Source organism: Triticum urartu, chromosome 5A (genome assembly GCF_056163025.1).
Source record: "Triticum urartu cultivar PI428250 chromosome 5A, HENAU_Tu73, whole genome shotgun sequence".
NCBI classification, from domain to species: Eukaryota; Viridiplantae; Streptophyta; class Magnoliopsida; order Poales; family Poaceae; genus Triticum; species Triticum urartu.
Window position 1 is genome coordinate 33748454 of NC_141877.1, and position 25989 is coordinate 33774442.

General features: G+C 46.2%; 1 protein-coding gene across 1 annotated transcript; it reads right to left on the reverse strand.

Annotated features, from left to right (window-relative positions):
• Positions 1–8720: 8720 nt before the first annotated feature.
• On the reverse strand, positions 8721–10818 carry LOC125506687 (uncharacterized). The gene is made up of 3 exons (XM_048671442.2): positions 10446–10818; positions 9339–9698; positions 8721–9239 (listed from the first exon to the last, which is right to left on the reverse strand). The coding sequence occupies exons 1-3, from the start codon at positions 10816–10818 to the stop codon at positions 9142–9144; spliced, it is 831 nt and encodes a 276-aa protein (XP_048527399.2). The 3' UTR covers positions 8721–9141.
• Positions 10819–25989: the final 15171 nt, after the last annotated feature.

Sequence of the window (25989 nt, forward strand, 5' to 3'; positions counted from 1 at the left end):
GAGATCAATATGATAAAGATAGACCCGGGGGCCATAGGTTTCACTAGTCGCTTCTCTCGAGAGCATAAGTATTCTATGGTGGGTGAACAAATTACTGTTGAGCAATTGACAGAATTGAGCATAATTATGAGAATATCTAGGCATGATCATGTATATAGGCATCACGTCCGAGACAAGTAGACCGACTCCTGCCTGCATCTACTACTATTACTCCACTCATCGACCGCTATCCAGCATGCATCTAGAGTATTAAGTTAAAAACAAAGTAATGCCTTAAGCAAGATGACATGATGTAGAGGGATAAACTCATGCAATATGAAGAAAACCCCATCTTGTTATCCTCGATGGAAACAATACAATACGTGCCTTGCTGCCCCTACTATCACTGGGAAAGGACACCGCAAGATTGAACCCAAAGCTAAGCACTTCTCCCATTGCAAGAAAGATCAATCTAGTAGGCCAAACCAAACTGATAATCGAAGAGACTTGCAAAGATAACCAATCATACATAAAATAATTCAGAGAAGATTCAAATATTATTCATAGATAGACTTGATCATAAACCCACAATTCATCGGTCTCAACAAACACACCGCAAAAAGAAGGTTACATCGAATAGATCTCCACAAGAGAGGGGGGAACATTGTATTGAGATCCAAAAAGAGAGAAGAAGCCATCTAGCTACTAACTATGGACCCGTAGGTCTGAGGTAAACTACTCACACTTCATCGGAGAGGCTATGGTGTTGATGTAGAAGCCCTCCGTGATCGATGCCCCCTCCGACGGAGCTCCGGAACAGGCTCCAAGATGGGATCTCATGGATACAGAAAGTTACGGCGGTGGAATTAGGGTTTGGCTCCGTATCTGATTGTTTGGGGGTACGTGGATATATATAGGAGGAAGGAGTACGTCGGTGGAGCAACAGGGGGCCGACGAGGGTGGAGGGCGTGCCTAGGGTAGGCAGGCGCGCCCCCCTACCTCGTGGCCTCCTCTCTTGTGCCTTGACGTAGGGTCCAAGTCTCCTGGGTTTTATTCGTTGAGAAAATCACGTTCCCGAAGGTTTCATTCCGTTTGGACTCCGTTTGATATTCCTTTTCTTCGAAACCCTAAAACAGGCAAAAAACAGTAATTCTGGGTTGGGCCTCCGGTTAATAGGTTAGTCCCAAAAATAATATAAAGGTGGATGATAAAGCCCAATAATGTCCAAACAGTAGATAATATAGCATGGAGCAATCAAAAATTATGGATACGTTGGAGACGTATCAGGCAGCGGGCTCGGGGGAGGCTCGTAGGCGGTGGATCGAGCGGAGAGGCGGCAACGACCGTGGCGGAGAAGATGGTTGGTGGCAATGGTTTGAGGGCGTCCCGGCTTGATTTGGTCACCGGGACGGACGAAGCTGGCCGTGGCGGGCCTTCTGGACATACTCCCACACGCCAGAGATGCTGGTGGCCGCGACAACGACGGCGAGGCAAGGGTCACCGCGGGATCTTGGAGCTCTAAAACAAGAGCCAGAGAAGCGGGGAGGCGATAGGGATCGAGGGAAAAAGGGAGAGATGGGAGTTAGGGTTTCGGCGGACAAATATATAGGTCCAGGGGGCGACGTGGAGGGCTCCATGGCCATGGCGCCCTGGATGTGGTCCACGCACCACTCTGCCTCCTGTAACGAGGTGGGAGGAGACCCAGGTCGGGCTGGGTTGCACTGTAAATGGCTTAGAGCCCATCTGTACAATAGGTGTAGCTCATTTCTTTTATGACCATATGTTTTTTTCTCTAGCCTCTGTTTTGTACTTAATTCATTTAGCAAATGAGTTTTGTAAAATGTGGGGATGGACACATATTTAGTATTGCAATGTTAGGTGCTACCACCAAAAACTTAGGAGGAAGTTTGACTTAGCTTGAATTTTTCATAAATGGAGAAGTATTCAAAAATGTTATTTTGGCACGGTTTTAAATGTTTGAGGGCATTTAATAAGGGAAAACTTTTTTTTGCCACTCTAGCTTTTGCCAATTTTGCTTATGCCACTCTAGAATTTGACTTCCCACGTTTGCCACTCTTAGCTTTTGACAATACATCACTTTTGCCATTCCGTGGCAAAAGCAAAATTTTCAGAGTGGCAATTGTGATACATTGTCAAAAGCTAAGAGTGGCAAAAGTGAAATGAAAAATATCATTTTTGCCATGGAATGGCAAAAGTGATGTATTGTCTAAAGCAAAGAGTGGCAAAAGTGAGATGTCAAATTCTAGAGTGGCATAAGCAAAATTGGCAAAAGCAAGAGTGGCAAAAACAAAGTTTTCCCATTTAATAACCTTTTAAAATATTAGTTTCAACATGACAACTATCCAGGGATTATCTACCACACTTTGAACATTTTATTTTTAACATTTGAGAAATTTGAATTTGAACTTGAACGGGATTGAACCATCGCGGATTTAACAACAATAATCATGGTGACGTGGCATCATGAGCAGAGGTTACTGTAGCTTAATTATCCGGGTGTCACAAACGGCATCGCCGGAGCACCTCCTTGCGGGGGGATGGAGCGAGAGGTTGAAGAAGGTGGCTTCTTTGAAGCCGGAACCTTCCTCCGCTTTACGCCCACGACCTTGCCGACCTTCTCCGCCACCGGCCGGGATCGCGCTGCCGTGCGCCCGGAGCGTGGGCCATCATGGCGGGGGTGGCCGGATTCTCGCCCTGCACGACCATGTTGCCCTGCCGCTTGCAGGCAGGCGCGGCGTGGGCTTGGGCGATGGCGGCGGGGCCAACATGGCCGGCAGCGAGATCCGCCCGAGGACGAGGGACAGTATGGGGTCGTCCATGGCGGCGAGGGAAGCCCGGGGAGGAGCAGCCGGAGTTTGCGGAGCGGGGGCAATGGTGACGGAGGATGCGGGGAGCGGGAAGGACCGCGCGGAAATGTCCCTCCCACCAAATCTCGCGTGGGATAGGGGTTGAGCTCGGGTCGGCCTCCCAGCCCGTGAAGATAAAGGTTGGGGGAGAAGATTTGCTGCGCCCCGCAAAAAAAATTGCGGGCCGGGACGGAATGCGGGGTCTGCTCGTTCAGATTTTCTGACCCCGACCCACAATTTGGCGGTTATTTTGCGGGCTGGGGCGTTTTGCGGGGTCTGCTAGAGTTGCTCTAAACCATGCTACTCCATCCGTTTCAAAATAGATGACCCACCTTTGTGAACGGAGGGAGTAGTTGTGAGAGAACTAGGTTAGTTCCTTTTGCGACAAGAAAAAGTCTTAGACCTTGTCACAGCTGTGCTTATTTAGATACATTACAACCGCGCACTTTTCCTGCCCTCTCAGGCCATCAGTGGTTTCGGCCGTCGGATCTCATGTTTTGGGCAAATCTGGCCGTTGGATGTCCCCCCAATTCTGCCTGGGCTTCGTTTGCTATACAGTTCGCGCTACATGGGCTGGATCGCTGCTCCCGTAACAAAATCCATGGTCCGCTGTTCACTGGGCCGACGGCCTGTCATAATCCTTGGAGCGCTATGTCGTGCGGCTCGTTTCCAGCGGAAGCGGAACTTTCTCCATCGAGAGTAGACCCGGCCGGTCGTTGCGCTCAGAAAAATTAAACGAGCCGCGGGGTCGCACGGTTGCCGGTGAGGTCAGATTGCGGATCGCACGGCCTTCCCAGTCGAGGAGAGAGATCATACCGAATTGCTTCGAGAACCGCACGCCGATGCAGGCATAGATGAAGCGACGCTCGACTCTTCGGTGAAGCACAGGATTGAAACTGACTCGATGGGGTTAAAAGAGGCAATCAACTATCAGTTACCAGGAGCATTCATCGCAGGTGAAGTGCGCCGCTCACCGGCGGTGACAAATTAAGGTGTTCATTTCTTTTCTCCAACCTGCAGCTGTTTCGGTTCCTTCGTGTTCTGCATGGTGACGTCGACTGTCGTTTGGAGTTGAATTGCCGGCGATTGATTGAGGAAGTAAATCAAACTCCATTAATAACGTTAATCGATGCGAGCCACTCTCCGCCTGCTGATAATATAAGGTCAGTTACCAATGTCGATTCACGCTCTTCCTCCCGTCCACGGGCGTCTATATAATCTCCACCGTCCTGCTGCTCTTTCTTCATTCCCCTCACTTTCGCAAAACCTTCTCTGGCAGCTGTAGGAGAAACATAGGTCGCTAATTCGCCTTTCCTGTTCTTCCTGTTGTCCCTTGTTCATACCTCCCCTTTCCCCCTAATTATTCATCTAATGCTAGATTTTCTTTTTGATACTGTTCTTTGTACTAGAAAAATAAGTATGTGTTCTCTACCTTACAGATCTGATCTTGATTCTACTGAATTGGCTGGTTCTGTTCTGCTGGATACGAAGTATAAGGGGATAGCCATTTGGAAGACGAGGCGCTGATTTGAACTTCAGTTATTTGTTGCCTGGAGTATCATGTTTCAGTCCTCACATTTGGCAGTTGCTCAGATTGGTAATGGCAACACTTTGTTGGTTTGCTGCAGTATTCTTTGACAAAGTGCATAGTACACTTCAGAGTAATCACTAATTTTTTTGTAATCTGTTGCTACTTTATGGCATTTGTGCTTCAAACTCTTGATTTCATATACATAAATCCATGGGAAAATGCTCAACATGACCAGCAGAATATTATTTCTGTAGATAGTCTATTAATCACTATCTGCTACTTTTATTTCTAATCTACTTTAGTGATCTATAAACGCTCTTATATTTCTTTACGGAGCAAATTCCATAGGAGACCAGTGTGTACGTGCTTTTGCAGTCTGGACACATAATGACATCAGTGTCCGTGTGTCACTGAGCAAGAGATGCAGTATGTCCTAACGAGAAAGTTTTGATGTCAAATTATTGTCCCATTCATTGAACGGAACTTCAATTCAGACGCTAACAATTTCCAGGTTTAAGTAATGTGGAAGTCTGCAGTAATCATGTTTTTAGTTTTATCTGTTTTACCCCATTTGAACTTTCCTATGCCTCCCAATATGTTTACGTTCTAACCAGCGCAGTCCCAGTTGTCTGAAGTTAACCAGAATTTGAAACTCTACTCTGGTACATCAGCATCCGTTTTCATGGTTATGAGATTGGTGTTTGGGTAGGAAAAGAAAGCAGATATTTTCAAATATTCAGGATAACTGCCAATCACAACGATACTCACAGGGCTCATAATGCCTAAATGCTTGTGAAACTTGATGAATACTGAGATGTGTTTGTCATTTTGCATATCATCACGTAAAGAACATTGAACTTGAAAACCTACAGAGGTTTCTTCTTAAGAAAACTCCTGTAGAAACTGAACTTTATTCCTCATCAGGAATGTAGGTAATTGTTGCTTTTGAAATGTCTATCCGGGAGGCTCCCAAATGGAACTGTACTGACCAAGTATGTTACTGAACTTTTGGGTTCAGTTATATATATATATATATATATAAAAACTATCCAAGAATGACCTAATGTTCTGGATTTTTTTTTCTCATGTTCTGTCTTGGAAGCTCACACATTGAGTTGTTCAAGGAGTAGGCAGTGCTCTGTAGCGGCAGAGAGGAATCGTCTCCCGTGTCGCCTAGGAGGGCTCCCAGGCGACAGGTGGGGCAAGAGGAATCTAGCCTAAGATATTTTGTGTTTTTTTTTCACTAGATCCTGCATCAAACAATCATGGCGTGTTCTGTAATAATTTCCGTCGAATTTTAATGGTTTTGCAAGATCTAATTTATTCCACCTAGCACAAACATTATCTGAATGCATCAAGTATTGAATTGAGCAACTGCCCTATGTATATCAATTTTGCATCATTCAGATTTTAGTACAAACATTATCGTACAACATTTTCCAAATATCTATATTGTCTTTCCAAATAAAATGAATTGGTGAAGCAACGCTTGCCTTACCTCCATATATTTATGAAAATTCTGACCAGTCTATAGTTAAAATGGACGGGCGCAGCAACGCGCGCCATCATGGTCTAGTCTTCTTCAAGGCCAGCCCCCAGACCGATCTTGATGTCATCAAGAAGGCACGAAGCTCTGTTTTTGCCCCGACCTATTGCATTCTGATACTCTATCCGTCTTAAAATATACACAAACAAAAAAAATGAGACCCCGATAAGTCCTGAACATTCGGACTTTGCCCATGGCAAATCTAACTTTTTTATGGCAATTTTGGTTCACACGAGGATGAAATATTTAGTTGGTAAGCATAGCAATTTCGTCCGCAGTTTGTTTTTCGCCAGGGAATTACATGCGTGTCAACTGAACTTATCATCCTCGCGTCAATGAAAGTTGCCATAAAAAAGAATCAATTTGCCATGAGCAAAGTCCGAACATTTGGGATTTATCTTTTTCGAAAAGGGCAACGATTTGCGCCGGCGCGCCGGCCCAACTGTTGGGCTAGTCGAGCCCCAACCGTTTGATGCAGCGTGCGATGTAATCCCTTCAACCGTCAGATCAGATCCTTCGCCTGTATCCCACGTGGTCTTCTTCCCCAAATCACGCGACCGCGCGCAGAGAGAAGAAAAAGCTGATAGCGAGCACCACCGGCCTTCCCGCATCGTGCTTGCAACTCGTCGCCGTCGTTCGCATCCCTCATCGCCGGCCCCTAATCGCCAACCGTCATGTTTCTGCAGCTCATCGCCATGACAAGTCGCCACTCCGACAGCAGGCCATTGTAGCACCAGCCGGCAGCGGTTGCAGCTCACCACCCCAATGGTTGCAACGCTAGGTGCGCCACCGGCCGCCCTCGCCGACGACGCTCGCCGTTGGGTGCATGCCGCTCGCATCGTCATCGCCTCCCTGGTCGCCACTTCCATCTACCGCCATCGAAGCAAAATAACTCATCGGTGGAAGCTTTGCAAGTTGCCGGTTGCAACAAACCAAAGCTCCATCGTCGACATGCACCTTACCTAATGAACTCCGATCATCGGCGATGCAGCTTGGTTGTTGGTTGTAGCAAAAACTAACAACGTTTGTAACAAATGGTCGCCGATGAAGCTTTTTTCCCATTGCCATTGAAGCTTTTTCACCCACCGGATGAATCTTTTTCATGCACTGGTTGAAGTTTTTTCCATTTTTGCTACAAGCACGAAGACGGCAAAAGTGTGGCCGGCCACGACGATTGCAATTTGTTGCAACCGAAGTGGGAAAAGCTACATCCGGCGACCCAATTTGCTACAGCTGGTGTGCGGTGGTGCAACCGGTGCGCGGGTGGTGCGACGAGCCGGCGACATAGTTGACCACGGCTGGCAGCAGCGCAGGGGAAAGGAAGAAGAAAACATGGCCACGGGGAGGGATGCGGCTGGAGGTAGGGGATGAAGGTGTGCGGTTGGGAAAAGATAAGGGAGGAGGGCGTTGTTAAGCTTCATGCACTAGCCAACGCAACCAAAAGTCTGAACTGATGGAAAGGGCTAGTACAATCCGCATATACTGTAACACCCCCTCTCACGTGTGATGAGGAAGACAAGTTAACACGTGCAACCGGAAAAGAGCGACGGCGCACGGAACTCACGTATGACTCAAGAGGCCTCTACGTGGACACAAATGGGGGCTATCAGCAATTTTTTTAAATAAATTGCGCAAACCAGAACTTGAATTCAAGACCTTACCTCTGATACCATGTTAAGCTTCATGCACTAGCTAATGCAATCAAAAGTCCGAACTGATGGAAAGGGCTAGTACAATCCACATATACTATAATAGGCGCGATCTATGTGGGGCCCAAAAAACGCGTCTCACGGGGCGTTGCTTTGATGGGTGTGGGTTGCCAGCGTGGCTCGTGGCCGGCTGAAAATTTGGCCGGCGCACCGGTCACAATCATTTTCCTTTCGAAAAGCTTGCTTCTAGAAACAGGAGAGCAGAACCTTGATTTGCATAAGTTTGTGCTTTTCATAGATTATACTCCCTCCGTCCGAAAATACTTGTCATCAAAATGGATAGAAAAGGGTGTATCTAGAACTAAAATACATCTAGACACGTCCCCTTTTATTCATCTTGATAACAAGTATTTCCGGACGGAGGGAGTATTGTTCAACTGAAAAAAGATCCACAAGGTTTGGTTTTTCATACATTATATAATGTTTTTCGCAAATTGCATTTTTCACGGATTGTAAAAAAAAACTACTGTTTTAGTTAAATTACCATGACACAAAAAAAGAAGAGAGCAAATAAAGTAAAAACCAACAATAATGGAAAACAACACAACTGGTGAGTTACTGCCGAAAATTGATGTTCCTCCATACAATGATACTAAAGTGGTTGCCTGTATCCACCTCTGAGCAGCAACAACATACAAAAAGAATAAAAATGTAGCAATATGACAACAGATGAAAAAATACTACTAAAAAAGAATTGAGAGACAACAAAAATGCTTTTTTTTCGTAAGTACATCCTCATGACAGTTATACAACCAGCAAAAACATTAACTGTTTCTTTGTTCTAGCAATATGACTAAAGGCCTTTTTCATAGATTTTTATGCAGGAAAACATTTAAAAACTATATGACAGTACAACAAAAATGTCATATTGACTTTCAGTTGTTTAGCTTCTTGAGGACTACAAAAATACATTAACAAACAAAAACATTTCCTAAAAAAAGGTTCAAAGAAATATGATTTCAGATAATTATCACCTGCTTATAAAGTTTTTTGGCTTCACTAAATATGTACTCTGAAAAGAAAACTAAAAATCTGCTGCATGTACCTATACTCAGTTGCTTAGCCAAGAGTTCAAAATGGAAGGTTGCAAAAAAAGCGACATATCTGATTATATCTCTCTAAAATAGACTTGGCAAAAATGCTTTACAAGCAAACCAGAGTAATAATCCGTGTGCAAAAGCACAGATACAAAATCCATGCCCACAATGGCAACAGCTAGTTTGACAAACAACAAACAAAACATCAACCACTCCAGTAAGAGTGTGAAGTCTCAGGACTGAACACGACTTTTCGTGCCAAGTACCAGTAACTATGTACACTTCTATTTGTAGGCAGTTGCGGCACCAGTGTGGCACCAGTGTAACAATCCTCTGGCGCTGGTCTCATGTCCCGGGGGAGCGTGGAGCCTGACGCCTCGCAGACATCTCTTCATGCTCTGCAAGCTTCGTGATCATGTTTTGTGCATTCTGCATCATCTCCTGCCCATACGCCCCTTCCGCGTTCAGGAGCTCAAAGCATGTCTTGGCTAAGCTGGGAGTCATGGCAGGATCCACATCGATTTGCAGACATATCAACGAACCTCTGTTGGTGGCGACCACCTGCTGGAGCTGTGGAAGCAGCAAAAAGGGACAGAATATTAACAATGTAAATATAAGGGTTTTGCAGCAGCAACAGATTGGCACACAGGCCATTAAGAGAACACAGACCTGAGTAAGCGAGGTGATCACAATTAAATCGAGGTGCAGAATCTGGGTTTTCAATGTCCCCGTCCACCGTCCCCTGTACATAACCCTGGGCGAGGCGCTTGATCTCACCTCCAACCAGGCGGCAGAGACCGGAGGCTCCCTTAGCCATCCTCGCCAGCTGACCCAGGACCTGGCTCATGCCCCAGCAGGCCCGGGCCATCCACAGCACGATCTCAGGGAACTCGCCCTCGGGCACGTACCCAGAAACCCAGAGGAAGAACTGACTGCGCTCTCGCAGCGATGTTTCCCAAGCCCCAAGATAGGTCCCGCAGTCCTCAATACCTCCCCCGATCTGGGCAAATCGAAATGCCCAGGAAACCTCTGCAGAAGATATCAGAACACGCGTCTCAATCTCCTTTTTCTGTGTTGAGTAAATGGCATTGCCGGTCTGAGAACTTTGCTCTGAGGGTGCACTTAAGTGACACTAGTTGCAAACTGGAAAAACAATGTTATTGTCTGAGTACAATATGCACCCGCAGCGCAAATTCTCAGACCGCAGTGCCATTTACTCGTAGAATATGCACATGTGAAATGAACCTTGCAAATAAATAAGCACAAAATTCATTCAATCAATCGAAGAACATTGTTTAACAAATAATACAACAGCCAAGATTACAACATAACACATAAGAAGTTCACAAATACTGGTTCAGCATCTCTAACAGACAACATCCAATATTGTAGACTGACAATAACGAAACTGACAAAAATAGACAGCAAATTTCCATAACGGACTACAAGTTCAGCTAGTTCAAATACCAAAGACCAACAAACTGACAATATAGCACTACATTCCTCGAATACTCAAGCTCTAGTGCTTCACAATTAAGCTGTGCCATATTGACCAGGGCCAAATCGAAATGCCCAGTTAACCTCTGCAGAAGAAATCAGAACGAGCATCTAAATCTTCTTTTTTTCTTTGTTCTACTACTAAAAATGACTGCTAAGTTCTACTAACCAATGCTCTCGGGACAGATCCCCGCGACGGTGATGGTTAAGCGGGCTGAGACTACCAAAATCTTCAGAACAGATGCGAAGCAAGAAACGAATCGTAAAGAAATATCGTACCCGCTACCGGAGCGGAGACGACGGGCGCGGGCAGGGAGGCCGGGGGCTCAGCGCGCGTCTGCGGGGATGCGTTGGTGGCGTCGAGCGCGGGCGGGGGCGCAGTGGAGTCGGCGCGCGTGGTCGAGGGGGAGTCGGTGGCGGCGGGCGCGGGCGGCGAGGCCGGGAACTCGGCGCGCGTCGTAGCGGTGCCGTCGGTGGCGGCGGGCGCGGGCGGGGAGGGGGCGGGCGTCAGCGGGCAGGCCTCGGCGGTGGTGGACGGGGCCGGGGCCGGGTCCGGGGCGGTCAGGCGCGTGGGCAGGGACGGGGAGGGGGTGGCAGACCTCGTACGGTTAACTGGAGCGGTTTCTCGGAGGGGTTGAACGGGGGGACGCATATATGGGCGATGATAGGCGTCGGTCGACCGGCTCAAAACTGGGCCGGTCACCGCGCAACCGCCCGATACAGCTGTCGGATCTGAAGAAACTTACACGTTTGGTTCTCCAAATCTCTGGCGCATAAGAGCATCTCCAGCCGCGCCCCCAACAAGACTCCTCAGATGACTTTTTGGTCGCCGGCGCTAAAAAATCGGCCCAGTCGCGCTTATAAGGGTCCAATTTTCGCCGGGTCGAACCGAAATTGGCGCCGACGGAGCCAACCCGAACCCGGCGCGCTGGGGGGCGCTCGGGGGCGCCGGGCGAATCGTTTTTGGCGCGAAAGAGTCACGGGCCCTTCTTGCCAGCGACTCGTCTCGCTTCTCGCCGCTTCGTCGACCTCATCGTCTCGTTTCCCGCAGCGAATCAATGTCGCGCGCTGCCGCGCTGGTCAGCCTCCGCCATTGATGTCTCACGGGCGGCGCAGTGAAGGCGTGACGACGCGCGTCCCTGCGAATGCCACGCGTGCTCGCGTCGCCTCCGCCTATATAAGCCGACCCCAGCGCGCCGGTGGCACGCACAGAGTCTCCATCGCCGACGTGCCCCCTCTCCCCCTCCTCCCTCTCCCCTCGCCGTCTCAGTTCAAAGAAATTACCGAACGATTCCCAGGCGACGGCGCGGCGGCGAACGGCTTCGGCCGCCGCCACCTTCACGAGGACGAAGCTCGGCTCCTCTTCGAGGCCGAGTACCCGGTCCCACCGGACATGCGGGTGCCCGGGGCGTGAAGAATCAGCGCCGGCGGGTCCCGATGCCACCACCGCCCACCGGGGCGGCGCGTCGTGCGGAGATCACGCGTATCCGCGCCTCTGTGCCGCGGGCGGCGAGGGAGGGGCCGCGCTACGTCCCCGACAACACGCTCTGGGAGCCATACTTCCGTCGCCGTCACGCCGAGCAGCTCGAGGCCACCAACGGCGTCGTGCCCTCCGGCAGGCTCAACTCCGAGGGGCGGCGCAGATGGTGGGGCGTGCCCGGCCGCACGCTGGAGGCCGTCCTCAAGTACATTGAGGGCGGCAACACGCCGAGGCTGGAGTACCCCTCCCCCCGTCCTTCTCTCGCCGTCGTGGGAGCTCGTCGACGCCGAGGCGCATGGACCCCGGGGCGTCCTCCTCCTGGTCCGGTCGGTCAACCGGCAGTCCCTGCCTCCGCCCCGTCAAGCCGGAGCCCTAGGACATGCCCGTCAAGCTGGAGCCCCAGGACACGCCTGTCAGCCAGCGCATCCGCAACTCCGGTATCCGCATCGCCGACTCCACCCCCGCTTCCGGACGCCTCATCCTCGTCACGCCCAAACCGGAGCCCAGTCTCCCCCCGGAGTAGGAGGAGATAGCCCGGCGCGACTTCTCCGACGCAGACGCCCTGCGGTGAGCGCGCGACAACTACCTCCGGACTGAGATGACCCGGCAGACCCGGGCCCTGGAGGAGATCGCCGCCCGCAAGCGTGGGCGCAAGGACGAGCACGGCGTCGTGATTCTCGACAGCGACGACGACGAGGACGCCGCCGGAACGTCCAACCCGCTGCGCCAACCGGGGGAGGGTTGCAGCAGGGACGGCGGCCACGACGGAGGTGGCCAGGACGACAACGACGATGACGGCGGTGACTACACGCGGTTCTACAGCCTCCTCGGCATGTAGAACTGTAAGGGCGGCGGCCGGCGAGGAGCGGCGAGGCGAGCGAGACGGCGGGCGGGCCTAGTAGTGTGTTTTTTTTCTTTTTGTAAAATACTTTAAATATGTATGAGCGGGCGTGTTTGCGCCGTGTTTGGTTGAATTTGATTTGAAGTCGCTGAAATATGCATGAACTCGCCGTGTTTGTGCCGTTCAAAAAAGTCCCGTGGGCGCCGCGATTGGGTGGCATCACGCCCCCAGTGCGCGTTTTGCACTGGTACGCCTCCAGGGGGCGATTTGTAGCGCCTCCTCGGGGGCCAACGGCTGGAGATGCTCTAAGGATTGAGTCCCATAGGTCAACAAATGCTCCAATACTATTCTTATACACGACAATACATAACAATTTACGACACCTCTCGGTTCCCTCGACGGTCAAGTGCCCTAGTGTTGCCGTGTGGCGTCGCGCTTTTGCGGAAAAAAAACTTGTTTTTTTGAAAAGAACCCACACTCCAATTTGGCAGCACACGCCAGGGTCATGTCGTGGGCCCACTTGTCATCCACATGCGCCGAGTAGTCAAATAGCGGTAATCTTATTCAATAGTCGCGCCTACTCCACCACTCCTCTCTCTCCGTCTCGTCGCCTCCCTCCTCATCGAGAAACCCTCATCTCTTTGGGTCTCTCTATCAAATCCCTAACCAACCAACCGCCTGCTGCTGCCTATTGTCGTCGTCGATGGCCAACGAGTGGGATAGGATGGTCAATGACTGGGCCGACACCGATCCGGTCAAGGTCTCCATTGCCTGCGGGATTAGAGCACATTTCAAGAGTGCGCCATTGCTCGAGAATCACGCGTGGGGCTTGGTCAAACTGTTGAGGACGGATCAGAAGGGTGTTCTCGTGGTTCCCATTATCGTCTGGTGCATGCTCGACTCGCGGTCCAGTGATGTTGCCCAGCAGGCCATGTACCGCCCATGTAGCAGGTGCAGCCTGTGGCCGCTCCTGCCCGATCTAGAGGCAGAGTGTGTCAGTCACATTGAAGTGGTTGTGCCACATCGTCTCGACTCGAGCTACCTTGGCATCTCCCGCAAGAAGCCACCGCCAGGTATGCATGTCATCGTCATTCATGACAACGAGGAGCAAGATGCTTCGCCTGATGTGCAGGTTGTGGCCCGGCTTATCGTCGCATGGCACAAGGAGGCTCGCATCTATGTGAAGGAGCTGCCAGACATCATTCTTTTAGTGAAGACTAAGAAGAAGCCACAAGAGCATGAGGTGCAGCTACGGGAGCAAGGCGAGCAACCACGGGAGCAGGAGGAGGAGCCATGGGAGGAGATGCACAGGGCAAAGAAGAAGAAGGCATGCAATGTGCATGCTTAGCACCGCTCTGCACGCCTGAGTGGCACACCCATCCCCCACCGTTCGCTCAAATGAACTGAAGAAGTTGTAGCGGTTTACTAAAGAAAAGATGCAGCTACTACTAGCTCTTAGCGGTAGCAGTTAGCAGTATTGTAGTTAGCATTAGTAGTGAGCAGTAGGAGTTACCAGTTACTAGTAGTACTTAACTTATATTTGTATGTAAGTTTGGACATGAACTAGCAATGTACAATTGTTTAGTTTTAACAATTGCCTTTGTCTGAATTTTGGCAACATGTCAGTCTTAGTTAAGGACCCAATTTTGGCACCATGTCAGTGTCACTGAGTGAATCTATGTTTGTCAGTTTGGACATTGTTTTGGCAATTGGCTTCATGTTTCCATGGCACTTTTCATCCATTTTTGGCAACACCTCTTGGACAATGTTAGGCAGCACATTCAGATCCATGTTTGGTCATGTTGGTAAAAATGCGTTTAGATGCCGACACATTCAGCTGCATTCACATGTGCTGCCAAACATAGTGGCACATTCAGATAGTGATACACAACATAAATATGTTTTGCCAAAGTTAAACAGAACATTGAGATAGTGATACACAACATAGTGACACATGTGCCACCAAAGTTAAACAAAAGTTTTAACTTAAGTAACATCATTACATAACATAAATTCATTAGGTGCATAACATAACATAGCATTTACAGTTCTTCAGGTGCAGTACATCATGTTAGCAGACAGTTTTAACTTAAGTAACATCATTACACTCACCAAAAAATATGCACCCGGCATCATCCTTCCAAGGCTTGTTATATAGAGGCCTTATATTTACTTATCCAACTTAACCTTCATTGTCTTCATGACTCCAAGATTGCCTTGATCTACTCCAACTTCTCCTCGCTCCCATGCCCAGCATTCAGCAGGTCAGCAACAACCTTCTCAAGCTCCTTCTCTTCTGCAAGTTGGTCCATGTCCACCTTGATCTCATGCATGGCCTTCCTTGTGTTCTAAATGATATATGCCTGAGTCTTCAGGATACACATTTACTCCTTTGCAAGCCTAAGCTTCTCCATCTTAAGCTCCATCTCTACCTCTTCCTTCTTCGTCTTCATCTCCATCTGGTAGTCCACCTTGTCAACACCATCCTGCCAATCAACCATCTTGCTTACACCATCCACCATTTTCTGGTACTCACTGCACACCTGATCATAGTGCTTCTTCATCTTGGCTAGGTTTTTGTCATAGGCCACTTTATCTGTCACCCTTCCACGGTTTTGCTCATGAAACATGTGCCATAACTGTTGGAAATATGCCCTAGAGGCAATAATAAAATGATTATTATTATATTTCCTTGTTCATGATAATCGTTTATTATCCATGCTAGAATTGTATTGATAGGAAACTCAGATACATGTGTGGATACATAGACAACACCATGTCCCTAGTAAGCCTCTAGTTGACTAGCTCGTTGATCAATAGATGGTTACGGTTTCCTGACCATGGACATTGGATGTCGTTGATAACGGGATCACATCATTAGGAGAATGATGTGATGGACAAGACCCAATCCTAAGCATAGACCTAGATCGTGTAGTTCGTATGCTAAAGCTTTTCTAATGTCAAGTATCATTTCCTTAGACCATGAGATTGTGCAACTCCCAGATACCGTAGGAGTGCTTTGGGTGTGCCAAACGTCACAACGTAACTGGGTGGCTATAAAGGTACACTGCGGGTATCTCCGAAAGTGTCTGTTGGGTTGGCACGAATCGAGACTGGGATTTGTCACTCCGTGTAGACGGAGAGGTATCTCTGGGCCCACTCGGTAGGACATCATCATAATGTGCACAATGTGATCAAGGAGTTGATCACGGGATGATGTGTTACGGAACGAGTAAAGAGACTTGCCAGTAACGAGATTGAACAAGGTATCGGGATACCGACGATCGAATCTCGGGCAAGTATCGTACCGATAGACAAAGGGAATTGTATACAGGATTGATTAAGTCCTTAACATCGTGGTTCATCCGATGAGATCATCGTGGAACATGTAGGAGCCAACATGGGTATCCAGATCCCGCTGTTGGTTATTGACCGGAGAACGTCTCAGTCATGTCTGCATGTCTCCCGAACCTGTAGGGTCTACACACTTAAGGTTCGATGACGCTAGGGTTATAAAGGAAGCTTGTATGTGGTTACCGAATGTTGTTCGGAGTCCCGGATGAGATCCTGAACGTCACGAGGAGTTTCGGAATGGTCCGGAGGTAAATATTTATATATAGGAAATCCTGTTTCGGGTCATCGGTATTGTACCGGGACCACCAGAAGGGTCCCGGGGGTCCACCGGGTGGGGCCACCTGCCCCGGGGGGCCACATGGGCTGTGGGAGGTGCGCCTTGGCCTACATGGGCCAAGGGCACCAGCCCCAAGAGGCCCATGCGCCTAGGGTTTTAAGGAGGGAAGAGTCCCACAAGGGGAAGGCACCTCCTAGGTGCCTTGGGGGGGAGGGAAACCTCCTCTTGGCCGCCTCCCCTTTCCCATCTAGGGCTGCCCCCCCCCCCTAGGGGTGGGAACCCTAGAGGGAGCGCACCCTCCTCCCTTTCCCCTATATATAGTGAGGCATAGGGTCTGCTCATAACACGCGATTAGATCTCTCTCGTTGGTGCAGCCCTCCCTCTCCTTCCTCCTCTCCCGCGGTGCTTGGCGAAGCCCTGCAGGATAGCCACGCTCCTCCATCACCACCACGCCGTTGTGCTGCTATTGGATGGAGTCTTCCTCAACCTCTCCCTCTCTCCTTGCTGGATCAAGGCGTGGGAGACATCGTCGGGCTGTACGTGTGTTGAACGCGGAGGTGCCGTCCGTTCGGCACTAGGATCTCCGGTGATTTGGATCACGACGAGTACGACTCCATCAACCCCGTTCTCTTGAACGCTTCCGCTTAGCGATCTACAAGGGTATGTAGATGCACTCTCCTTCCCCTCGTTGCTGGTTTCTCCATAGATAGATCTTGGTGACACGTAGGAAAATTTTGAATTTCTGCTACGTTCTCCAACAATAACTTGTTCAAGAAGTTCTGTAGTATGATAGGCTAAGTAGCATCAACCCACTGCACTACTCCATAGTTTACACCCTCTGCCAAATTTAACTAAATTTAAGACATGTTGACATTGAAAAATAAGTATATGACCATATGGAGACACGGCAGTGAGCAAATGAAATGCTTTGTCACTACTATATGTTATATGGAGAATACCAAGCACCCACAACACTTGGTCTAGAATAAGTGTATGACTGTATACACACACTAAGAGAAACTAGTTAACAAGTAGCATATGCATAAACAAGATGAAATCAGATTACCAAAGTATATTTAAACAATCAAAGGAATCATTGTAACTTGTATAATAAAAGGTATCTCCTTATCATCTAACATTTAGAAACAGAAGACAATGATAACTAAGCTAGAAAGAACATAATAACAACTACTATATGCTATATACTTGTTACCAAGAGTAAACCCAACCTAATAAAAACTACAAGTAGTAGGACAATAAAACAAAGCCAGAAAGAACATAACATGACAGTGAGATAAATAGTATATCAATACAAGCAAGTTGGATAACAATGACCCAGCATAGGACCTAGCATGTACCACGCACATTAACAACATAATTAACAGTGAGATAAACAGTATATCAATGCAAGCAAGCTGCAATTTGTAATAAATATGAAATGTTTGTCACTAAAAATTCACCTTAATGATCAGTAATTAATGATCATTTAAAAAAGGAATGCAATTTACACCTATCTAACTACAGCTAAATTGGAGTATGAATTACCAACTAAATTTCTGCTATCACATTGAACAACTAATCAGCAAGATAAACATATTAACAGTATGCACATTCTATTACTGTACTATAACATTTGGGCACATTTGAGTGTAGCAAGATAAACAACTCACCTTCATAGGGAAGCCAAGGAATCTTCTTCTAGTATGTGTCCCTTCAAAAGCAACAAATTTCTCTAGTCTAGGCTTGTGCGGCATATTCTTGGGCACATCATCCAATGCAGATCCATAGTATAGGGCCTCAGGAATGGTCTCCGAGGTCTCCTACATGCATAACCCCTAAGATCAACGAAATATTTTGCGAATCAAAAAGCTCAGAACATAATACATCCCCAAATGCAAGAACCCTAACCCTAAACCAACTAAAGGATGAGAGGGAGAACTTATAAATTATTCTGTTTCCATGAAGTCGTAGCCCATGCTGTTGTTGTCATCACTGCTCTCTTCTCCATCCCACCGACGAGGTGGTTCAGTATTAGAGGAGAGCGAGCTTGGGGAGAGAGTGCGCGAGTGAGGAGGAGGAGTTAGCTCATTTTGACCCGGTCGGAATGCCCCCTGGCATGTGCTACAAAATTGAAGCATGCGTTATTTTCTGAAAAAGCAAGGAGTTTTTCCCGCAACGCACGGCGCCATGTGACGGCAACAGGGCGCTCGACCGTCAAGGGGGCCATAAAGGTACCATAGATTGTTAGTATTCTCATGTATAATGATCGTATTGGAGCGTTTCTCGACCCGTGGGTCTAAATCTTTGTGTGCCAGAAATTCAAGGACGAACCGTGTAATTTTCTCTTAGATCTGCCACCTACGTCGGTGATACGTCTCCAACTTATCTATAATTTTTGATTGCTCCATGCTATTATATATTCTGTTTTGGATATTTAATGGGCTTATTTATATACTTTTATATTATTTTTGGGACTAACCTATTATGCTGTTTTTTTGCCTATTTCAGTGTTTCGCAGAAAAAGAATATCAAACGGAGTCCAAACTGAATGAAACCTTCGGGAGCGTGTTTTTTGGAACAAACGTGATCAAGAGGACTTGGAGTGGACGTCAAGCAACCAACGAGGAGGCCACGAGGCACGGGGGCGCGCCTACCCCCCTGGGCGCGCCCTCCACCCTCGTGGGCCCCTCATGGCTCCATCGACCTACTTCTTCCTCCTATATATATCCACGAAAACCTAAAACCTTCTGTCACTACAACAGGACCCCCACTATAGCAACGCCTTTTTCCGTATCTAAATGTCCATATATGTGTTGCTAGGGTCTTTACCAACGGTTTGGGATGCGTAGCCTTATCCAGTGTTGCTAGCGCATAATGCAATGCTTATACTATCGTTGGTAAAAGGGTCCGTTGCAAGAGAACAACAGATAAAACTGACTTTTACAACAATTTTATGTGTTGGTGCTTGATGTACATGAATCAAAATCCCATTGCTTGGCAATGGAGAATTTCCAACGTTTCAAGTGTTGGTACATATATAGTGTCAATAATAATATTACATGTATATATAATTATATATTGCTAGCAATTAAATTAATGCTCCATGTAAAGGCGATAATTATGTATTTCAAGTGAACGAAAAACAACACAATATACTCACGAGAGGAAGAAATCATATATTAGATCAAAACTGTTGGATTACAATAGTGGATATTACAGGAGGAACATCATCCAAGTGTGATGCATAATCTAACAATTTTCTTGACTGCGAAATTTAAACTGAAAATATCCATCTTAACCGAGGAACAACATCCGACAAGAACGTCATCCCTACAATATAACTAAAACTAAATGCATCCGTCATCATCATCATGAAATGGATCATTGACATCATCATTGCAGTATAATCGCCACGCTCCCATATACTCATCCATTTATCTTTTGAATCTACAAACAAGAAAACAAAACTGAACTGTTAACACACAATACCTTGACATGATGCAAGTAGTAATATAGGCAAATATTAGTCACGTACAAAGGTTGAAGGCCATGGAAGCTTTTATTTTTATGCATTACCGAGAGTATTGCAGTTTTGCAAATTCATACCAAATATTCAGTTTGCACTAGTGCCATATCGACATGCACTACCCAGAATTCATTTCTAATTTCAGGACCATCAAGTTTAAATTTAGGATCAGAACTTACCATTGTATCTAGAGCTACGCCCTTATTATGATTTTTCGGGCTCTTCAAGAATACTTTAGTTCCTGCCTGTTAGAAAAAATAAAAGTTGCCATATGAGAAGACAGAAACAAAACAGGGGAACATATGAAATGAATTTGAGCACAACAGATAGTTCATTGGCATCCATCCAACTCAGGGAACCACTTCGAGCACTCTTACAGCATGCATTAGCACCTTATGTTGTTTTTGTAGTCTGGACAACAGACTGATAGCAAAGAAGTAATAAACAACTAAACAAGCCACAAATAGTCTAAACAAAATTTGTATGTGATTATGAAAGGATACCGCTTGTTTGCAACAGAAGTTTTTTCTCCCTGACATGCACTAACATTCTTGTTTTTAACAACATTTAGCAAGACGACCAGTAGATACATAACCATTGGAGCAACATATTTTGAACATATTGTATATGGGAATGGATATATACCTTATGTGCAGCAGAATCTATTTCCCTTCGCTCATGCACTGAAATTCTTGTCCATTACATATCTGCTGCAACATGACAATGACCAAAAGTTTAAATAAATTATGTAAAAGACAATATTCTGTGGTCCTACTCGACCTTATGATAGTCATCCCCACAGATGTGAAGACGATTAATTCAGATTTCAGCTCAAACAATCATATTTTGAAGTAATTTCTGCCCCTACAATCAATAAAATAAGTCTTACCACATTTATTCCTTATCAAATCAAAATATCAACTCATTTAGTACTAAGTAGGTACTCAGAATAAATCAAGCTATTCCTATTTCATAGTGAAAACGATGAACTAAGACATGAAACCGTTACTCTGAAATGTAAATTTGCAAGGGGTCCATTATTTTGTTCATCGGGTGTATAAGAAAAAGAGCAAGTAACAAAATGAAACTCCATATAGCAGCTCTTTCAATGACCCCATGCTTTTTAGTTTTTTTTCCATGCTAGGAACATTACTATGAATAAAATGTAGTTATCTTTCGATACTAGTAATTTAACTGTTGATCTATTTCAGTTGCTTAGGGAAGATGAACTTGTACTTGTGTGGTATGATGTTTAACTTGGTTTTTGCAAGGGGGAACACATGTTCAGGTTTAACACTATCCACGGATAGTAAGAGGATCATAAGCTCAAGGACACCCAAGTTCATTCTCTTTGGTCTTAAGGAGGTTTCGTTCATGCACAAGCATTAGAGCTAGGCTGATGAGATTTTTAAGTTGGAACTGTGAGGAGATCCCATGGGCCAAGGCTGATTGTGTTGCAGAGTATACATGTGTTTTCACTATCGTGCACATGGTTGTTCACTAACATTTATTTTCAGAACAAGTGTGTCGTTTTGTAGACTGGACTTGTAGTTGTGCTGCTGCAGATCATGTTCTGATATTCTTAATAAAATTAACATTTTATTAGGGCCTCACTAGTCTACATGATACTTACTGCAATTTGTCCATAGGTACGACCAAGATAACACTTCTTCTAGTCACTCCATCGTTCATTTTCTACAAATGACACCCCAGCCAGAATACAATATGATAGCAATAAGAAAATAACAAGGTCACAAATGTCTGCACACACACGAAGAAAGAAAGAAACTATGCTAGGTGTTCAACCGCAAAATGTTAGGCAAGAACTAACCCAACTGTACTACCCAACTAGAATAGGATAGTCAGAATTGGAGTTCCATGAAGAAAGTCTATGAAGAGATTGAACTCACGAAGGTAGTAATGGTGCAGAACTACATTGAAATATTGCACGCGTCCACACCTGAAACCTTAATAGTTACTAGATTTAAGCCACCTATTATGTTCAGTAAACCTACGAACACCAAAACAAGGAGGTGTCAGGGCACTATACTGAATAAAACCTAAAAAGCTATTCTCAATCAAATAGGGAACGTGTAAGCTTATAGAAGAAGAATCTGAAACAACCCCCTCTATCTCAAGGCCCCCAAAATTCTGAACCAATAACAGAGGACAGCTATCAAACACTTGGTGTGCACTACCAAATTCACACAAGAGAAGAGTAATTAGAAAGCATAGAAGGGACAGATCTGAACCAAGGGGGGAGGAGGCAAAATCGTCAAGTCGTACTAGTATTTACCTTGTGTTTCTATGAATCGAGGGTGGGGACTGATATGCTTTCCATCCCAGTTGCTGAACAAGACATGCCTCTTGTGCCCTCAACCTCAAATCCTCAATGAATCGGCGGGGTGCGCTACGAGGTTCAGGAGGGAGGGTAGGCCATGATCGATCTCCTCAAGATAGAGATCCTATGAGACGAGGAAGGGAACTGTGTTGATATGGGGAAGGGGGAGGTTTCCGATTTTGATGGCGCAGTTACCTCCTCGCGATGCCAAATTTTGGTCTACGTTCTTCATTCATATGGCGGGTGGGGCCATGGTAATCAAGCGCGTGTGCTTATTCGCTATCGCGGGAGAGAATGGAGGGAAAGGAAAACTTTGGTGCGAAATCACAAAAGAATACCAGTAGTAAAAAATTATGCGAAATAATTTATAATTTTTGTTATTATCATATCTGGCCCTTGACACGCACATGTACATATATTTGTGCCAAACACAATGTGCTTCTTCTATGTTTGTAGAAAATCAGTGCAAGATGGGTGAAGTAATATTGATTTTTGTTGCTCAAACCGGGCCTGATTGGACGCGAATTGCCGCTCGCGGTGTTTCTGGTCAACTTCATTCGTCGTTGCGCGCATGGTACCATCAGCCGCGGACACCACCCTGCTCCACCGCCCTTCCCTTGCCCTTGTCGGCGACGAGGGCGGCGGAGTGCAGCGGCTAGGCCAAGCCGATCATGACCAATTGGTCATCGGGGCGGCACCAACGCCGCGCGCAGACATCTTCACGGTGGTCTTCGACTGGTAGATGGTATAGGCCTTCATCAGCGCGGCGTTTGCGAGGACCCAGTCTGGCGCAACATCTAACAATGTGAACACGGCATGATGATGTGCATTGCGCCATGTCATGAAACTCGGCCGTCACTAGAGCACCGCGGCGACATTCTCCTGTTGTAGCGTTTGAGCTACGGCACGAGGTGCCCGTGTGCATTCGTGAGGTCCAAGTATGGATCCAGCTTCATAGCGACCGGGCATCGATAGGGCGGCAATCAACGATGAGGCGGGGAAGGCAGTGGCGAGGGCGGCACCGAATTGCGGTCACGGAGGGAGCTCGAACTGTCACTAAAACTCCTCGTCCATTGCGGCAGCATCGGCCAGGAGGGTGACTGTTGCTACTCTTGGTCATCCAAGGAGAGCACGACCTCCTTCTTTGATGGCGTAGAGGAGAATGATGGAACAAAAGACCACGCGTGGGCGGCGCCACGATCTGAAGGAAGATCTTCCGCCGGCGCCGAGAACAATCCGGAAGAGCCTGACTAGCCTATCTTGCCGGTCCAGGAGAGGATCGGATTGGATGCTATGGTTGTGCGGAGAGGAGCGAAGATGAGATAAAGATGGGGTTGGTCGATACCGGAGCCGTACTTAATTAGCCCGGGCAGGTGGATTGATGTTGCTTCAATGCGGCACGGCGGTCGGAGTATGCTTCTTGGTCGTTGCGCCCGCATTGAAGCGGTGCCACACTCCCGTCCTGTCAGGTCGCTCTGACCGACATCAAGGCCGCCGAGTCGCGTCCATTCTGGAGTGGCTGGCCGACATCGATACGCAGGCGCAGTTCCTACAGCGGTTCGCGTGGGAGAGTGTTTTGTTGGAACTGCGTACATTAGCACGAATCCGGATGCCTTCAAACTTCCCCAGCTTTGGTTCCGTTTCAAGATTTTGGCTCGTGGACTTAACTGTATATGTGCGTGTTAATACCTTTAATATATTATAACAAAAGAGTATAAAATCATTCTCATTTTCGGTAATGCCTCATTATTTTGTGACCTCGTAATATTTCCCTACCGCTCAAAAAAATTCCTACAATTCATAGTCCACCGCTGCTTATTTTTGCTTTTTTATTTCAATTTACACCTACGGCAAAAAAAATCTATTTATGCCTGGGGTATGAAATTTTGTCGTAGAGCAGTTCACGCTGGAGAGTGTTCTTGTGGAACTGCGTACATTAGCATGAGTTCGGACGCCCGCAAACATCCCCCAGCTTTGATTTCGATTTGAGGGGATTTTGGCTCGCGAACTTAATTGTATATGTGCGTTTTAATACCTTTAATATATTATAATAAAAAATCATTCTTATTTTCTGTTGTGCCTCATTATTTTGTGACCACGTAATATTTCCCTGCCGCTCAAAAACAATCATGCCTACAATTCATAGTCCAATGCTGCTTAATTTTGATTTTTTATTTCAATTTACGCCTACTACGGAAAAAATCTATTTATGCTTGCATTATGAAATTTTGTCCTAGAGCGGTTCGCGCGGGAGAGTGTTCTGGTGGGACTGTGTACATTAGCACGAGTACGGACGCCCGCAAACCTCCCCCAGCTTTGGTTCCGGTTCAAAGGAATTCTGCCTCGCGGACTTAATTGTATATGTGCATTTTAGCAGTAGGGAATTTACGCCTACGGCAAAAAAAGATCTATTTATGCCTGGGGTATGAAATTTTGTCGTAGAGCAGTTCACGCTGGAGAGTGTTCTTGTCGGACTGCGTACATTAGCACGAGTTCGGACACCGGCAAACATCCCCCAGCTTTGATTCCGATTTGAGAGGATTTTGGCTCGCGAACTTAATTGTATATGTGCGTTTTAATACCTTTAATATATTATAATAAAAAATCATTCTTATTTTCTGTCGTGCCTCATTATTTTGTGACCACGTAATATTTCCCTGCCGCTCAAAAACAATCATGCCTACAATTCATAGTCCAATGCTGCTTAATTTTGATTTTTTATTTCAATTTACGCCTACTACGGAAAAAATCTATTTATGCTTGCATTATGAAATTTTGTCCTAGAGCGGTTCGCACGGGAGAGTGTTCTCGTGGGACTGTGTACATTAGCACGAGTACGGACGCCCACAAACCTCCCCCGGTTTTGGTTCCGGTTCAAGGGAATTCTGCCTCGCGGCTTAATTGTATATGTGCATTTTTAATATCTTTAATATATTATAATAAAATGGTATAAAATCATTCTTATTTTCTGTCATGCCTCACTATTTTTTGACCTCGTAATATTTCCCTACTGCTAAAAAAAATATGCCTACAATTCATAGTCTAACGCTGCTTAATTTTGCTTTTTATTTCAATTTACGCCTGCTGCGGAAAAAAGTTAATGCCTGTGATATAAAAAATTTGTCAGAAAACAACCATGCAGAAGTTCGAACAAACCCTACTAGAATGGACGCAAGGAAATCACCAACAGGATAGACTAGTGTTTACAGTACATATGATTATGGCTACAACATTTATTTATTTCTTGTTTCTTAAGGAGAACTTGTTGGATCGATGGGAGAAAAGAACTCGGCCCTACAGCAACGAGTTCAACTTGCCTTTCTCTTCAAACCCATCTCTTATCCCGGGACGATCTGCAGGGTAAGCTGTTACTGGGCTTATTTTCCCTCCAAGCCCATCTCTTAAGCCCTCCTGTTTATTTTCTTTTGGATGTGTTGTGCTTCTGATTGACGGAAAAAACCGGCCAACGGTTAACACAATTTTGAAAAGTTCATAGAATTCCGAAAAAGTTCACAATTTTCTAAACAAATCATGAAATTTAAAAAGTTCATCAATTTAAAAAAATCTTCATGAATTTCAAAAAAAGTTCATCGATTTGGAAAAAGTTAGCAGAAACAAAAAAACATATATTTGAGGAACTTTTTATGAAATGGACAAAAATTTCACGAATATGAAAACTTTCATCAATTTTGAAGAAAGCTCATCGGTTTCAAAAAATGTACATTGAATTAAAAAAAACGTCCATCGAATTTGGAAAAAGTTCATCAATTTTCAATAAAATTTCCCAAATTTCAAACGAGTTCATCAATTTTGAAAAACAATCATCAATTTAGAAGCAAATCTCAATTTTGAAAAAAGTCCATCGATACTGAAAAAATTCATGCATTTTGCAAAAATTAAAAAATATAAATAGAAAAAAATGAAAGAATAAACAAACAAAAGCGGTCTAGAAAAAACCCGTCTAGGGAAGCTTCCCAAAACCGGGGGCTTCCCTAAACTGAAGA

What these genes read in the sequence shown, in the direction of transcription:
- LOC125506687 (XM_048671442.2), bottom strand. Translation starts at nt 10,818, where the DNA reads ATGCGTCCCCCCGTTCAACCCCTCCGAGAAACCGCTCCAGTTAACCGT. An exon ending in CGTCTCCGCTCCGGTAGCGG is followed by an intron (nt 9,699 to 10,445) that starts GTACGATATTTC and finishes TATCTTCTGCAG; the next exon opens with AGGTTTCCTGGGCATTTCGA. An exon ending in TGATCACCTCGCTTACTCAG is followed by an intron (nt 9,240 to 9,338) that starts GTCTGTGTTCTC and finishes CTGCTTCCACAG; the next exon opens with CTCCAGCAGGTGGTCGCCAC.